This window comes from Mustela putorius, unplaced genomic scaffold (assembly GCF_011764305.1).
Source record: "Mustela putorius furo isolate JIRA1106 unplaced genomic scaffold, ASM1176430v1.1 tig00537227_pilon_pilon_pilon, whole genome shotgun sequence".
NCBI lineage: Eukaryota > Metazoa > Chordata > Mammalia > Carnivora > Mustelidae > Mustela > Mustela putorius.
In genome coordinates this window covers 18,562,581-18,579,636 of record NW_025422368.1, presented here as the reverse complement: position 1 = coordinate 18,579,636, position 17,056 = coordinate 18,562,581, and the positions used below count along the sequence as shown (strand labels likewise).

The window sequence follows — 17,056 nt, the reverse complement described above, 5'->3', positions numbered from 1 at the left end:
TTCCTCTCAAATAAATAAATAAAATCTTTATAAGAAAATGTGAATGTGAATCATTGGGCTTGACATGAGGGTTGGGCCAAGCATTCCCCCCTCAAAATCTATCATTTCTTTTCTCTTGTCAAAAGGTACTTTGTTGGGTACCTTCCAAGGTAAGTGGCTCTTTAGCTTGAAAGATTTATTCATAATTTCAGTAGTGGCTGTTACTTGGACATACACTAGCCCCCTCTGGAGCAGTGTAGGAGAAGGAGTAAAAGGTAATTATAGATGCTGAGGGTGTGTGTCCTGACAACAGCTGTTGGAACCCACTTTGAAACTTCAGTGCAAATAGAGCTTTAGGTCAAGTTCTGCTTTCTTCTGATATCTCTTAAGATTTCCTGGAAATACTTGTATTTCTCAGCTGCTGCCAACCTGCTGTTCTATGAAATGCATGAACTGAACCAAATAGTAACTATTTGTTAGTGTCCTTTAAAAATTTTCTTCTAGAAAGTTAAGGAAACCCTTGTACTTGATAAATCCTAAATGCTAACTTAAGAAGGAGAGCTCATTTCCATGCCTTCATCACTTACAATGAAATACTAACCTGAATGATAAATGGAATCTTTTTTTTTTAACAGTTGGTGGCATCTATACTGTGATTCAGACGAAGGCCAAAACCACAGCAGATGAATGGGGAGACAATTATTTTCTGATTGGACCATATTTTGAGCATAATATGAAGACTCAGGTAGAACAATGTGAACCTATAAATGATGCTGTTAGAAAAGCAGTGGACACAATGAATAAACATGGCTGCCAGGTAAGGGATACTGACTGAAACTTCACTCTGCAGGACTAGTAGACTGTTACAGGAGAGCAGACCACCATTCACATGAACTCACAAGAGAAGACTACCTACCTAGGGAAAAGGAGCAGGTTTGTGAGAAAGAGGATGAATTTGATTGGAAATAGGTTACATTTGAGGCACGTTATAAAAACTGTCAGGAAATGTCTAATAGGATAATAGATTCCGAGTGCAGCAGAAGGTAGAGGATAGACGTGTTTGGGGAAAGTCATTTGTGTTTAAATTGTAGTTGACATTATTGGCATTGATAACAGTATTCAGTGGAAGATTATAGACAAAAAGCAAATGTTTTGAGCCAAACCTTTGGAAATGTCAACATGTTGGAACAACTATGTTAAAGAAAAAAAAGAAAAGAAAAGAAAAGAAAAAAGGAACTCAGAGATTGCACAAGTACAAACACAGCTAGTGAAGGGTGGTGTGCAAATCCTAATCTTCAGAACCTGTGAATATGTTAGCTTATTTAACAAAAGGATTTTGTAGATTTGGATCATGAGGTGGGGAGATTCTCCTGGGTTATCTAGGTGGGCTGATGTAATCACAGGGGTCTTTATGAAAGTGAGGCAGTAGAGTTAGAATCAGAAAGAAGATGTGTCAATCGAAGTAGAGATTGGCTTGATGAGCTCTGAAGACAGACAAAGAAGTCACAAGCCAAGAAATGCCTATAACCTCTAGAAGCTGGAAAAGACCAGGAAACAGATTCCCCTAGAGCCTACAGATGGACTGCAACTCTGCCAACATGTTGATTTTAACCCCAAAGACCTATTTCAGATTATGGACTCCTAAACCTAAAAGATCATAAATTGGTGTTGTTTTAAACCACTAGGTTTGTGTCTTAATCTGTTGCCATCACAATAGCAATAGGTCAAAACAACGGAGGAGAGAGTTTCAAGTATGAAGGAGGGATTAAGTCAGTCAAAGGATTAACCAATCTCAGTTGGGGTTAGCAATATTGAGGCCATTCAGGGTAATCTTGCTAAATACAGCCTTGAGGGAGAAGAAGGTTAAATCAGATTACAGTGGATTGGGGAATAAGTGAATGGTGAGGAAAAGGTACAGAAGTTGTGGCAATAACATTTTTCAATGAAGAAAAAGGATCATTAAGTATGATTCTATGACTGACTGAATTAATGGTTGAATTGATGAACAGTTGCTTTTGAAATGGATAGGAAAGGAAGCAAAGCCAGGAAGGAGGCAATGATGTAGGAAAATATGGAGGGCTCCAAAAACCAGAGGTGTTGATGACAGAAAAAGGAGTATATATGCTGGGAGAAGCAGAGTGAGAGAAGTGGAGGTATGGATGTTGTAGTCAAGTAAAAGAATGCTCAGGCTGAAAATGTCAGAGAAGGAATAGCCTCAGTTTTGACAAGGATAACAGTGTAGCCATGAACTTGTGTAGCTGGAATGTCATGGACATGAAGTTCTTCGAAGTCAATAAAGTCAGAATACCATGAGGTTAACTGTGTAGGATAAAAAATTGGATTTTGAAGTTGCCCAGAGAAAGGTGGAAAAGTAGCCAGATGATTAATAGGACAAGGAAAAGTAATGTATTTGGATAACATCAATTTCAAAGATGTCTTTCTACACAAATAAGTTTCAGCGTGATTTTAAAAGATCTAAACTTTCAGGGTGTCTGGGTGGCTTAGTCATTGAGTGTCTGCCTTTGGCTCAGGTCATGATCTCAGGGTCCTGGGATCGAGCCCCACATTGGGCTCCTTGCTCTGTGGGAGGCCTGCTTCTCCTTCTCCCACTCCCCCTGCTTATATTCCTTCTCTTGCTGTCTCTCTCTGTGTCAAATAAATAAATAAAAATATTTTTTAAAAAAATACAAACTTTCTTTATACTCACCCCAGGAACATAGTTTCTGGGGATGAAAACATGAGAAGCCTTCATTGGGATGTCCACGTGAGTAGCAGTGTCTACAAGGTCTAGGCAAAGCCTGAGATGCAGAAGATTTAACTGAAGGGAACTTGAGGTCCCAGAGGGCACCAGGGAAACCTATCATAGTGAGTGTAGCATAGAGAACCTAAGAAGGTAAGAGAGGGATGCATGTTGTGCTACTGGGATGAAAGAGTGAGACTTTGGAAGGGACTTGTATTTGAAGCTCTCATGAAAGAAGACAGAGATGAAAATCATAATTGTCTGACTGGTCTTAAAGTTCTAAATGGATTTCTGATGTAAGGATATTTCCATATCATAGCCAAGAACTCACTGGAAGTCAAAACAAGCTAGCTTACATTCTCCAGTGTCAATATTTCTCTATGATTTCAGCTCACTGTATCATATGTCATACATTAGGCAGTTAGTAACTATTCATTGAATGAATACATAAATCAATGAATGTTCTAAAGGGAAAACAACTGGAAAGGAAAACTCAGTCTGGAAAGGGAAGAGTGCCATGATACTTATTGATTACAATGGAAGCAATTGACAGATAATGGGGTCTTTCAGAGTTGTCCAAGGCTAGATGGGAGAGATATCACGATATATTTCTGAGCCCTGTGGAAGAGAATGATGACCAAAAATGGGCTTTCAAGCTCCCCAAATTCAGCCTTGGGTAGAGTCACTGGGTCAATAACTAAACAATACAGACATGTCCAGTTTACTAGAGAGGGCCAGATACGAATGAGAAGCTCTTAGCTTTTGGCAACTTCCAAGAAGGATTTGAAGTGACTTATGGAGTTGCATACCATGTAATTGGAGAATAAACCTAAATAAAAGTCAAGACAAAAGAATGAGTAAATTACTATAGAAAAATAGAAGCCAAAAAGAAAGTTAGAATTTGGATATACAAGTGATTATATAATTACAATTGGGAGAAAATGATATAGCTAAAACATTAGAACTTGTACAAGAAAAAACAGGAATAAAAGAATTCAATTTGAAGAATGTAAGAGGATTAGACTTTGAGCTGTTAGATTAAAGAGATAAAGTAACTTGGGCAATATATTTAGTTAAGACACCTGGCAGTACCCATGTTGGGAAACACTTTGTGTCACTTTTTTTTTTTTCCTGATAGGAGGAATAAGAGAAATCATATACATTTGTTCATAGAAATGAATTTTTCTAGCGTGAAATATAGTCCTGTTACATAAAGTAAAATAAGTGACACTGTAGACATTATATCCAATACAAATCAAAGATACAGAGCAGTTTATCTTACAGCTTTATCATAAAAACATGCATGATATTAAATCCTAAAACCATGAACTCTAGATCACAGGAGAGGAATAAGAAAAAGAAGGACAAAAATTGGGACACCTGGGTGGCTCAGTAGACTGAAGGTTCACCTTTGGCTCAGGTCATGATCCCAGGGTCCTGGGATCAAGTCCTGTGTCGGACTCCCTGTTCAGCCAGGAGCCTGCTTCTCCTGTTCCCTTTACCCCTCCCCCCACCCCTTGTGCTGCCTCTCTCACTCTCTCATGCTCTGTCTCTCAAATAAATAAAAATCTTTTTAAAAAGGACAGAGGTTATATAATCTAGATACTTCATTTTTAAATGACCAAATTTACTGAAGGATAAGAACTTGGAGGTTTAGATGACTGGATGCAAGCTCATTCCATGTTCAGGCTCAAATATCAGATGTTTTGTGTTACCACTACAGTTTCCTATATAGCTTGCATAGTCCGCTGTTGAATTCTAAATAAAGTTTATATGCTCTAAGCACATATACCGTTTTTTCCCCCTTGCATTGCCTGGTATTACTGCAAAGCTCTGTGTTCTTTACATGGCAGGTGCACTTTGGAAGATGGCTGATAGAAGGGAGTCCTTACGTGGTGCTCTTTGATATAGGCTATTCAGCCTGGAACCTGGACAGGTGGAAGGGTGACCTCTGGGAAGCCTGCAGTGTCGGCATCCCTTACCATGACCGAGAAGCCAACGATATGCTAATATTCGGATCTTTAACCGCCTGGTTCTTAAAAGAGGTATAGTTTATTGCATAGTCATACAACAGATGAGGAACGTAATTGTGCTCTGTGCTCAGCAATGATCCCATGGTTTTTAGGTTATGCTAAAGGAGATGATGCCTTTGTGATTGTCCTAATATATTTCAAAAGAATCTGAGAAAATGTTCAGTCTTCCTCTAAATCCTAGCTCTTGGAACAGGTTAATATCGTGCTTATTAATATATACCTCATGTCAGATTTAAATAGAATGATGTGTATAAAACAACCAATTATATTCCCTGATACATAGATGGTAATATATATACAAGCAAAAAACAGTATATATCATGCACTAAAGACCTGAATTCTAGACTTATGGGAGTAGAAAAGAGCTTGAAATATTTGGTTTTGTTTATGCATGAGTACTTGGGCAACCGCAGTGGCTTTTAGGTATTTTCATCGTTTTCTAAGGGCTGACGTGATCTCAGCAGTTGCTAAGGATCTGTAGAAGTGAAATATCCTCCCCTCAAAAACCAACTTTCCCAAACCCCAAAAGACCTCAAGAACGTTAGATATCTATCCTTGTGAAATGAACCAAGCCCACACTCTCATCAGTTCTCAAAGGAGGATTTCTTTGCATTCCTTGCATTACCTCAAAATGATTGTCCTTAACTTCAACATCATATGGTGAGGAAGAGCATTTCTAACAAAGTGGGGGTGTAGTCTGAGGACAAATCACAGAACTGTTGGCAGCACATCCCCTTGACCAGCCTTTCTTACGGGTGCAGTCTTATTCCAGCAGCTACAAAAGGCTGCCTCGAAGCGAAGGGGAAGGTGGAAAGGTAGTCCCATTGCTTTCTGCTGGCGACAGAATTAGGAGAGGAGGGTGAGGGTGCTGAAGAGATCTGGCCTAATGACAATAAGCCATCTTGTTGTAGCATCAGTTGGTGGAACCAACTCTTCCTACGCAAACTGCCTCCATGATCCAAGGCCCTTGGGGCTGAGGCCAGCCTGTGTGTGTGTGTGTGTGTGTGTGTGTGTGCACGCACACACACTCTCTCATCCTTTCTGTTAAAGGGAACTAGAGAGGAGAGAAGCAAGAAAGTGAAGGCCCCAGTGTTCTCTAAATTAAAACTATTACAGAAACAGACATTTTCTTTGATCCAAAGGGCAAATAAAGACATTAACAGCCCAAGGCTCCTGAGCAAACCCTGTTTCTATAGTTACCTCTCAGCTGCTACTGGTCTGTGCACTTGTTAATTACCATGAAAAACTTTTTGAAGAACAAGTTCTTTAAACTACAAAGGTTCTAGACTAAGTCAGTGGTTCTCAAAGAGTATTTCCATGGACCACCAGCAGCAGCATCGCCTGCAAACTTGTAAGACATGCAAACTCTTGCCCCCAGCCCAGAATTAGATTACCTGGTAATGGGACCCAGATGTCTCTACTTGGCCAGCATTCCAGGTGACACTGATGTCCTCCAAGTGTGAGAACTGCCTTCTTGGGTGAACTCTTGATTTCCTAGTCCTCGCTCAGACTGCTTGAATGCATGTGTTATTGCATGATCTATTCTATTCCCACACTGAGGGAACAAGCTGTTGTAAGGGGAGTGGAATGTAAATACTAAACTTCTGGAAGGGTGAAACAAGGTAACTTAAAGGCAAGGAAATTGACTCCCTGTCTAGTTTTAGAGCTAGACCCAGATTAGTCCTGCGTCCTCAGTGTGTGACTAAATTAGGATTTGCTTCCAAGCAAGTTATTCACCTCTTTCTTCCCAGTTCCGTATTCTTAAAATAATATGTTAGTTAAAGAGGTTTTGTCTTCAATTACAGAAGATCCAAATAAGACTGACTTAAAACAGGAAGTCATATATTATTTATTTCAAAAGAAGCTTGTAAATGGGTAGTCCCCCTTGATCAGCTGCTTAGTGATATCTTCAAGGGTGTTATTGCTATTATTTATTTGTCCATTCGATGAATATTTATGGAGTACCTACTGTGCATTTGTTCTATGAGGCCCCTTTGTAGCTACAAAGGTAAGTCTGTTTCCTTCCTGAAAGAGAGGATTATGCCATACAAGTATATGGGCTTCATGAGCATGCTGTAAATCCAATAAAATAATTCTGCTTTCTAAATCTGCATATTTCATGCTTACCTCTCTTTAGATTTTGCTAAAATTTACAGGCACAAATAACTTTCCTTCACCTGTGGGCCACCATCAAGATCAAGCTTTACCAACAACTATTCTAAATGCTTCTTTTCTGATGTAGGTGACAGATCATGCAGATGGCAAGCACGTCATTGCCCAGTTCCATGAATGGCAGGCAGGAACTGGACTGGTCCTTTCTCGAGCTCGGAAACTTCCCATTGCTACAATATTTACCACTCACGCCACATTGCTTGGGAGGTATCTCTGTGCAGCAAACATTGATTTCTACAACCATCTTGATAAGGTAAAGTGTCCTCCCTCTCCCCTGACCCCCACCACCTTTCTTTTCTGATCCTTGACGCTGAAGGATGAGAAGTATTGATCCTTTCATTTCATCTGCCAGCCAGATGGCAGAAATGCCCTTTTAACTAATCAATATTCATGACAAAGCCTCCCCTGAAGTGACAGAGAGTTGCTGTTGTTTAACTTTGTCAGAGTGCAGTAGAGCATAGCAGTGACAGACCGGATGTGAGTCTACTTTGAAGCAACCGATCCAAAATCCCAAGATCCAAAGAGCCATGGTGGGTGGAACAGGGTTGCACTCCTGTGTATCCTAAAGCTGAGGAAACACCATGTGGTGGTGGAGCTGGGTTCACACGCCGCCCTGAGTGGCAGTTACAGACCAAGACTTCCAGACATACAACTTGCCTTGTGGGGCTCCCTCTCTCCTTCAAGTGAAAACATGGTCAGATTTCTCCTGTAACTTTGAGGTGTAGATAGAGTCAGTGTAGGGGTCGAATAAGACAGTTATTTAAAACAGGGATGTGGGTCCTTGGTGACCAAAGAGTCGGGTTTCCTTATCTTAGAAGACTGCCGAACTCTATGACCAAAGTCATTCAATTTTGACTTTTTCATTTATTTGCTGACAGTGAAATGAGATTAATAAAAATATATCTTTTATATCATCATGTCAGTATCACCAACAAAGCATTTGAGTACCAGAAAGTCAGGGTTTTACAGATTTGGTATCTATACTGATAATCAAATCAACTTAGAATTTGAGGGTTCCATTTACTATCAGGAACATGAGGAGGTTGGAAAGTTGCTTTCTAAAGAATTTCCCCGTTTAAAAAAAGTTCTAGGATTCTAGAAACAGAATATGTGCATGTGTGACTGTGTGTGTGTGTTTGTAAAACATGAACACTTAGATAATAATAGTGGAAAGAGGTCCTACTATCCCGAAGACCCTTTGAGTGTAAGAAAGTTCTTTCTAACAAACTTCAACATTTGTAAAGCAGTGTGTGGTCCTAAAGAGAGCTTTCCTATAAAAAGGTCAGCCTAACCTAAAGGTCAAATTGTAAACATAAGATGCACATTTAAAATAAAGTCACCAAGGAATTCAGAAATCAGATCAGGGAAATTTCCTAACGGTGTATGATAATGGTAGACTAATAAGGCCAAACCAGTGATCTGTGATGGACTCAGCAATTTTGTTTCCCAGAAAAGAGCAGACTTTGATTTTTTGTGAAAGATAAAATATTGGAAAGGTACATCAAACATTTCACTCCAGAATACCTAAGACCATTATATGGTAACAATGAATAAAAACAATTAATAAAATTCATCAGATATTATTAGCTGTTTTTTTTTAAAGATTTTTTATTTATTCATTTGACAGAGAGAGATCACAAGTAAGCAGAGAGGCAGGCAGAGAGAGAGGAAGGGAAGCAGGCTCCCTGCTGAGCAGAGAGCCCGATGGGGGACTCGATCCCAGGACCCTGAGATCATGACCTGAGCCGAAGGCAGCGGCTTAACCCACTGAGCCACCCAGGCGCCCCTTATTAGCTGTTTTTAAGTAACAAATGATTATAGTGTATAGTTACATATTATAATTTTATCCTTTGGCTCAAAGGTCAGTATTTACAATGTACTATGTTCAAATATTTATACCTTACTATCTTCACAATGTATCTCCCCAACTTAAAGCTCTTCTCTGGTTGAAATATATGAGCTTAGTCAGCCCCAGTCCACCTTGCCAGTAAAATATCCTGCCCAGGGAGACTAGTGGGTCAAATGTAGTTAGGAACTAGATTTTGAGTAAAACTCATAATCATTTTTCACAGAAGAGGCCCCCATCATCATTTTCTACAGCATACCACCCCCCACCCCATGATCACAGTACGTTTAGAATCTGGTTGTTATATAATGAGTTATATGCATGAAAGGCTTTTAAAAGTTCAACAGAAGAAATGAGTCGTAATTTAGTCTTTGATGCAAGAACCAGAATCAGTTGCAGTGTGTTTGGGCTCAGGCAAATAAACCTGGGGGAAGAATAGGAACAAGAATGAAAGTACCCGGCTTTATAAAAACAGAAAGAGTAGAAAGAGTAGTATTTACCCAAATACTAATTGTCAACTGAAAAGGTATTTTCTGAATAGCCAACTCACAGGACTTTGATGCTGGTTTAAGTTCTTAGTTAAATTTGTTAACTAAAATAGCATTTCAAGCATTTTCAACCAGTGTATGAATCTTCTGAGACTCTCCAAGAAGATACTTTTTTAAAAATTTTTATTTATTTATTTATTATTTATTTATTTGAGTGGGAGAGAGAGAGCATGTGAGCAGGGGGAATGGCAGGGGGAAGCCAGGTCTCTGCTGAGTGTGAGGAGCCTAATGAAGAGCTCAGAGCAGGGCTCCACGTGGGGCTCCACACAGGACTTGGTTCCACAACACCGAGATCCTGACCTGGGCCAGAACCAACAGTTGGACCCTTGACTGACCGAGCCACCCAGGCACCCCTCCAAGAAGACATTTGCAAATTCATTCTGTGAGTCCAGACACTGACTGATTTTCCCCTCAGCTATCATGGCTACATAACTATAGCTTTTAAAAAAAAAAAAAAGGCCATTAACTTTCTTATGCTTTGGCCTCTCTTTCCTTGATGGCATCAGACTTTCCTGGGTAGAAATGTAAGGGATAAAAAAACTGAAAGAACCCAGACACAGTTGCTTGATAGATTTTTACTCTTTTATCTGACCAAGTTTTGAGCTCATCACCTTTGGCCATAGGGTAATTCTCCTCTGTCACTGGATTGTGCTTTATTGACTAATATATACTTTGCCTCATTTTTTGTTCTTTTGTACACATTTTCCTGAATTCAACAAAAAAGTAATGAGATACATAAAAATATAGGAAAGCAAGATCCTTTGTCAAAATAACCAGGACCAGATATGTTCTAGATGTTGGAATTACTGGGCAGAGATTTTATAGTTTTTTTTTCTCAAGATTTTAATTATTCATTTGGAAGAAAGAGAGCACACGAATGGTGCGGGGAGGGGTGGAGGGAGAGGGAGAAGCAGACTCCCCACTGAGCCAGGACTCTGGGATCATGATTTGAGTCAAAGGCATCCCCCACACAGAGATTTTAACAGATTATTATATATATGTGGGAAAGTGGAGAACATGTATAAATACCAGGGTTGTTGTAAACCACAGGTTTGGCCATGTATATGGCAGGCCTGGGAGGTAAGGGGCCCCATAGGACCAGGAAAAGTCATATGCCTGTCTTTCTGGGGACCTTTCTCGGGTTCTCCAGGCTTCTGCTGTCCTCCCCTGCATAACTTGGTTTTCTCATTTAGAAACCCCATCTTCTTATCCCAGATGTCCACATGTTAAATGCCATCCCGCATATGAAATCTTATTGCTCTCCACAATAACAGCAGCAGCCATAGTAGTAATGATAGCTAAAGTTACGGGGCCAGGTACTTTTCTAACCATCTGACGCGTGTTATCTCTTTTCATCTTCATAAAAGCTCCGTAACATAGGAAACATTTCATACTTTTTCCAGTTGGCATTCCTAAGCATAGGCTGCCTTTATCATATGTTTAAATAAACCCTTTCAGTGCTTTCCCTTGTATACAAAACAAAGGCTTTCTAGCTTGTCTGTCATCTTATCATGTCTCCTACATCCTATACCCAACGCTGTAGTCCATCAGGTGTAATTTCCTGCATATGCTATGTGACTTAATATACCTATTCCTTAGGCAACCAATTTTTCAATCCAAATAAACCTTCCCCAAATTAAACTTTCATGTCCCAGTCCAAATGCCATTTTATTCATCCAGTCAGTTTGGAGGAACAAAGATTAATAAGTCATGGTCCTTGTCCTTGAAAATCTTACACTCCAGAGGTGATGCTGACAATGCAAACACTTGCATAGTATGAGATAAGTTTCTCTATTCTCCCCAGGGAGAATCAGTCCCACTCTGATCCTACACCTTCCTCAGGAACTTACTCATTTCTGCCTAACTTTAACCTGTATTCTCACGAATTTATAAGATCTTTGAAGGCCACAGAAATAATAAATTACTCAACAAATGTTGGTTGGATGAGAGATGTGGTTGAATAAATGACACCAGCCAAATAGAGCTTTTCGGAAAACATCGGCTGATTAAAGGATGCCATATAAAGCCATTCTTCAAACATTTTCAGAGAAATATTAAAACTATTACAGTCAAGAAAGAATGCTCTAGGACTTTCTTCATTGCAATCTTTAGAATCACCTAGTGAATCTTTTTCAGTACTTTCTTCTACATAGCTCAGTCATTGTTGGGCCTGACTTGCTGGTCGAGCTGGAGTCCAAGGAGTATAAAAGCAGGAGAGTGCACAGGCTTGGAGTCAGACTGATTTGGGATCATTTCAGAGCTCTGCTAAGACAGATAATGAGAATGTGATCTTAGGAAGGTGTCCTAACCTCTGCAATCTTTAGCTTTCTCTCCATGAATAGAGGACAAAATACAAACCTTAGTGGTTTGTGAAGATTAAATATGATACTTGCTTAGGAAAGAGCCCAATGCATAGTGTTGAGCTTCTAATACTCTTCATTATAAAAAGCACCTGCTAATATAATGCCAAAAACTTTATATGCTTTTCTTTCTCAAACACTGTTAGTTTCATCTGCAGCTATATGAGACATAACAATGTTCAGCAACTGGGCAAAACGGCAAAAGCTCACAACTGCTTTCAACTATTTAATTAATTGTTTGGTGCTTGGTATGTTGGTTTTTAAAGGCTTTTTTAAAAGTTAAGATGCCCAGAATAAAGGATGATTGCATAATCTAACATACCATCCAATTAAAGTAACTGTACATCCCCTTGAAATGATACGGTCATGAGAGTTATACAACCCTAGAAAAGCATTTGTCTCTTCTCTTTGTTGATATCTTTTCAGTGAATTAGGGATGATAATGATTATCCTTATTTTTAGTATTGAGGCTAATGTCAGTTCTGTTTCTTTGTTTATGGGGGAAATATGATAAAGACCATGGTGAAAGGAATCAGTTCAATATTTATAAGATGTAAGGTAAGTAAATACAATTAAAATACCAAAAAGTTATGAATTCTAGTAATAATAGCAAAGTAGAAATCTTTACTTAGGGGATTAAATAGCAGTTTAGAAGCAGAAATGAAGTGAACAGTAGTTTTTTTTTTTTTTTAAAGATCTTGTTTATCTGCCAGAGAGAGTGGGAGAGAGATAGTGGGTGTACAAGAAAGGGAGCAGCAGGCAAAGGGAGAAGCAGGTTCCCTGTTGAGCAGGGAGCACGATGTGGGACTCGATCCCAAAACTCTGGGATCATGACCTAAGCTAAAAGCAGGTGCTTGACCAACTGAGCCACCTAGGTGTCCCTGAACAATACTTTTTAAAGCATGAGTGGCTGTGCATTTTAGTAATAGGTTTAATAAAAAGTTATCATTACTTTATTGTGGTCCTAAGACTTTACATAGCATTGAGAAAAAACAATATATGATTTTGTTTTGCTTATATAGAAGGATCAGTACAGTTGATCCTTGAACAACACGGGTTTGAACTGCGTGGGTCCACTTGTACCTGGATTTTTTTTTTAAATAAATATTGTACAGTCCAGTAAATATTTTCTCTTCCTTATGAATTTCTTACTGGCAATTTCTTTTTTCTAGCTTACTTTATTATAAAAATATAGTATATAATACATGTAACATATAAAATATGTGTCAATCAACTCTTTTTGTCATTGGTAAGCCTTCTGGTCAACAGTAGACGATTAGTAGTTAAGTGTTGGGGGAGTCAAAAGTTAAATGCAGATTTCTGACTACACAGAAGGTTAGTGTCCCTAACCCTGTGTTGGTCAAGGGTCAATTGTATGAGAAAATGTATATCAAATGTATATGTGCTTTTTCTTTTTCTTTTCTTTCTTTTTTTCTTTCACAGTTTAACATAGACAAAGAGGCTGGGGAAAGGCAGATTTACCACCGGTATTGCATGGAGCGGGCCTCTGTCCATTGTGCTCATGTGTTCACCACGGTATCGGAAATAACAGCAATAGAAGCTGAACATATGCTGAAGAGGAAGCCTGGTAATTATCTCTGAGTTTGTCACCTGTCTTTCAGTCCTAAATGGCATTAGAGTCTAAAAGTCTTGTTTGAAACAAACAAATAAAAAACATAAAATAATAGAGGAAAAATTGCATTCACTATTACTACCCGAATCTTTACACGTTTTAATTGTCAATGTCAGTAGTTCTATAGTAACACCAATTCTAAGCTATATCCAGAACACAGTAGTAGTATTCAATCTGTGCCTGTTGAATAAATGGGCTATCCTAGAAGTGGGCCTATGCCCTACGGTTGTCACAAGTGACCTGGTGTATGTAAGCAAGGTAACTTTTCTATTTGAAGGAAATGAAAGTTCAGAAAATTTTAGAAATTTGTATGAGACTCTTCCAGTCCTACATCTTATGACATTGCTTCATTGGTCCTGTTTAGTACAAACCTATTGTTTTACCCCTCCCAAGACCTTGAAAGCTTTTCTGGGAACTATCCCCAGACCCATCCAGAGGTTGCAATGCCAAGAGGCCTGTTCATAAAACATGACCCTGTCACCTGGCCAAAGCTGATTGGTCCAGAGGTAGATACGCAGCATAAACCAGCCAATAAGAATGCCCCCGCAGGAGGGAGTCCAAGCAGATGAGTCCACAGGGAGGCACTCTTGAAGGATAGGTGTGTCAGCTTTGCAGTTGTTGGCAGTGTTCATTTTCCTTTTATGTTGCATGGGATGCAAAGAAGGCTAAACTAGGGTCACCTGGGTGGCTCAGTCAGTTAAGTTCCCTACTCTTTTTTTTTTTTAAGTTCCCTACTCTTAATTTCAGCTCAAGTCATGATCTCAGTGTTGTGAAATCTCCCTTTGGGGGGGGGTCCCTGCTCAGTGGGAAGTCTGCTTGAAATTCTTTCTCCCTCTCTTCCCCTGCCCCTCCCCCACACGCACGTGTGTGCACACACACACACACACACACACACTCTCTTTCTCAAATAAATAAATAAAATCTTTTTAAAATTGAAAACAAAAAGAAGGCTAAACTACAATGAAATACAATGAAAAACAAAAACAGACTGAGAGGGCTCTAGATTCTCCACAGTGAATTAAACTAATGGTTTAAACTAATTCCGGAAGCCTAGGTAAACCTTTGCCATGAGGCACTCGAGCATCCCATGAACAAATTCCTCATTATTGTAGGTAAGCCAATGTTAGTATCTAGTTACCCAGTGTGAACACTGGGTCTATTATTTGCTACCAAACAGTTCTAATGAATATATCCTCTTTCTTTAATCCTCGTTATCTTGTCTCTATTTGTCTTTCTTCAAGATACTAGTTGGATGTCTGGAGGAGGTATTTCAAGGTGCTAGATTTTTTTTTTTTTTTTTTAAAGAAGAATCCAAGAAATTTGAATAATGACAGCATACAGTTTCCATGTTCTCCTTTTGTCTTTCCAAGTACTCCCCCGGGTTCACTTGGATTCTCACTGCCATGCCCCTTACAGAAGTTAACTCCATCAATATGCTATTTCTTTCTTGCATCCTTCTTGTTTCTTGTCTACAGTATCTTTTCTGTGCTTGCAAAATGCTTTGTTTTTTTTTTTCCTATTCTAAAATAAAACTTTCTCTTGAGGCTGCTCTTTTATCGAATGTCCACACAATCTTATCCTTCCTCCTGCTGCCAAATACACCTTCGTTTGTGAAACACTTGAAAAGTTCCAGAGGAATTAAAGTCATAATAAAATGATATTAATATATATTCTTGGCTTCTATATCTTTTTGGACAAGACAGCTGATTGTCACAGTGGATAAAGGTATAGACCTCAGAGCCAGGCTGCTTTAGTTTTATTTTAATTTATTTTAAAGATTTATTTATTTATTTATTTATAAATAAAGAGCAAGTACATGGGGTGTGGGGAGCAGTAGAAGGAGAGAGAGACTCTCAAGTCAACTCTGAGCTGAGCATGGAATCCGACACAGTGCTCGATCTCATGACCTTGAGTTCTAAACCTGAGGGAAATTAAGAGTCCAAAATTTAGCCAACTGAGCCATCCACATGCCTCCAGGCTGCCCTGGTTTTGAATCCTACCTCTGTTACTTTGTAATTACTTGATCTTGGGCAAATAACTTAACCTCTCTATAGGTTAGATTCTTCTCCTATAAAATGTGGATAGCAAAATAAGTTACTTTATATGATTTTCTAAAAACAAAGCTAATATTTGTCAAATACACTAGAGTCTAGAACAAAGCACTATATAATGTTATGGAAAGGGAAATACATTGTAAGAGGGGATTGTCTACTGTCCTATAGGAATTATTCACATGAGGGTTTTCACTAGAAACTTTGGCAACTTAAAATCGACTCTGCTGTGGAGTATAAGAATTATCCCAATTACTTAGTAAAAAATCAGAAGAATCGGCAGTTTGCTATTGCTATGACCAGGAAGCCGGGGTTGATTTTCTGGAACCATTTCAAAAGATAGCTTGTTAATTCTTAAATATCCTTCAAAATGATGGCACAGTTATAATTCTAGCTCAAATCTCCATTGCAAAAATGCCCGTTGCCATGTGTTAAATTTTTTTTTTTGACATAGCTTCTTTTTTTGAATTTCATTTGTTTTTGCAGCAACCCGTGTATTCAAGTCAGTAGGTAGTTCCCATCTTGTACCCTGAGGAGTCTCTATCTTTCTTGTCACAGGCTGATTATTCTGGAAAACCAAAAATGTCTTCCTGCTTGAGTAAATCTTCTGGGAATTAGAAATAAAGGACTGCCTTTCCAATTTTCCAGATAGAACATTTCCCATACACTTGGTCAAACAAGATGCTAGGAGGTAGTTTCATGCACACCATGGCCAGAGACACAACATGTGGAGGCAGACTGCATGGATTCTACTCCTACCGGTATTTGTGTTCTCAGATTCCTGAACAGCTCTGGGCCTGTTTGGGTGTCTGAAAATGCAGATAAGAACACCTACCCCATTGCTTCTTGCAAGGATTAGATGAGTTATATTTTAAAGCATTCTGAGCATTTAGAGCAATAGTAAGCCACCAATAAATGAAAACTATAGTACTCCTTATTTGTGCTTTTAATTAGACATTTTGTTGTACTAGTTAATGTTATTTTGGTCACACACCCCTAATTTCCTATTTCAGTTACTTATTCTGATGTTTTATGAATTTTTAGTTGTATGATATAAACTAGAAATGTTAAGGAACATATAAATTAGTTAATTAATTAATTAATTAATTTTTAAATTTAATATATGAAAGCACACTATTTTGCTACAATGGTACCCTCTCTCAAAAGATTTCTGTGATGTTTTTTTTTTTTTTTTTTTTTGCTTTTCCAGACGTAGTTACTCCAAATGGCTTAAATGTTAAGAAATTTTCAGCAGTGCATGAGTTTCAAAATCTACATGCCATGTACAAGGCCAGGATCCAAGATTTTGTTCGAGGTCATTTCTATGGGTATGCTCTTCTTTATTTAAAAAAAAACCTATGGCATAGAGAAAAAAATATTGTTATAGTAAATGTTTATCTTTCCCAGCCCCCTTTGAACTTTAACAGAACTCGTTTGTACATCTTGTTGCTGTTGCCTTATTTCATTTGAAACTGTTTTGTTTTGTTTTAGTCATCTGGACTTCGATCTTGAAAAGACTTTGTTCCTTTTCATTGCTGGGAGATATGAGTTTTCAAACAAAGGAGCTGACATCTTCCTAGAAGCCTTATCCAGGCTAAATTTTCTGCTGAGGGTAAGAATGCTATAGAACAGTGTCTAACACTTTTACAGGAGGACTTCCTTCTGTGGGAAGAACAGAACTTTCTGGCTTCTGA

The 17,056-nt window shown here is 38.7% G+C and overlaps 1 protein-coding gene across 1 annotated transcript in view; it reads left to right on the top strand.

Annotated features, from left to right (window-relative positions):
• The window catches only part of GYS2 (glycogen synthase 2), a 52,218-nt gene that overhangs the window by 9,045 nt on the left and 26,117 nt on the right, over nucleotides 1-17,056 (top strand). The window contains exons 2-7 of the mRNA XM_004771779.2: nucleotides 615-796; nucleotides 4,573-4,764; nucleotides 6,995-7,177; nucleotides 13,122-13,266; nucleotides 16,573-16,690; nucleotides 16,854-16,974. Of these exons, the coding sequence (XP_004771836.1) occupies nucleotides 615-796; nucleotides 4,573-4,764; nucleotides 6,995-7,177; nucleotides 13,122-13,266; nucleotides 16,573-16,690; nucleotides 16,854-16,974 (941 nt within the window). The remainder of the gene's footprint in view (nucleotides 1-614; nucleotides 797-4,572; nucleotides 4,765-6,994; nucleotides 7,178-13,121; nucleotides 13,267-16,572; nucleotides 16,691-16,853; nucleotides 16,975-17,056) is intronic.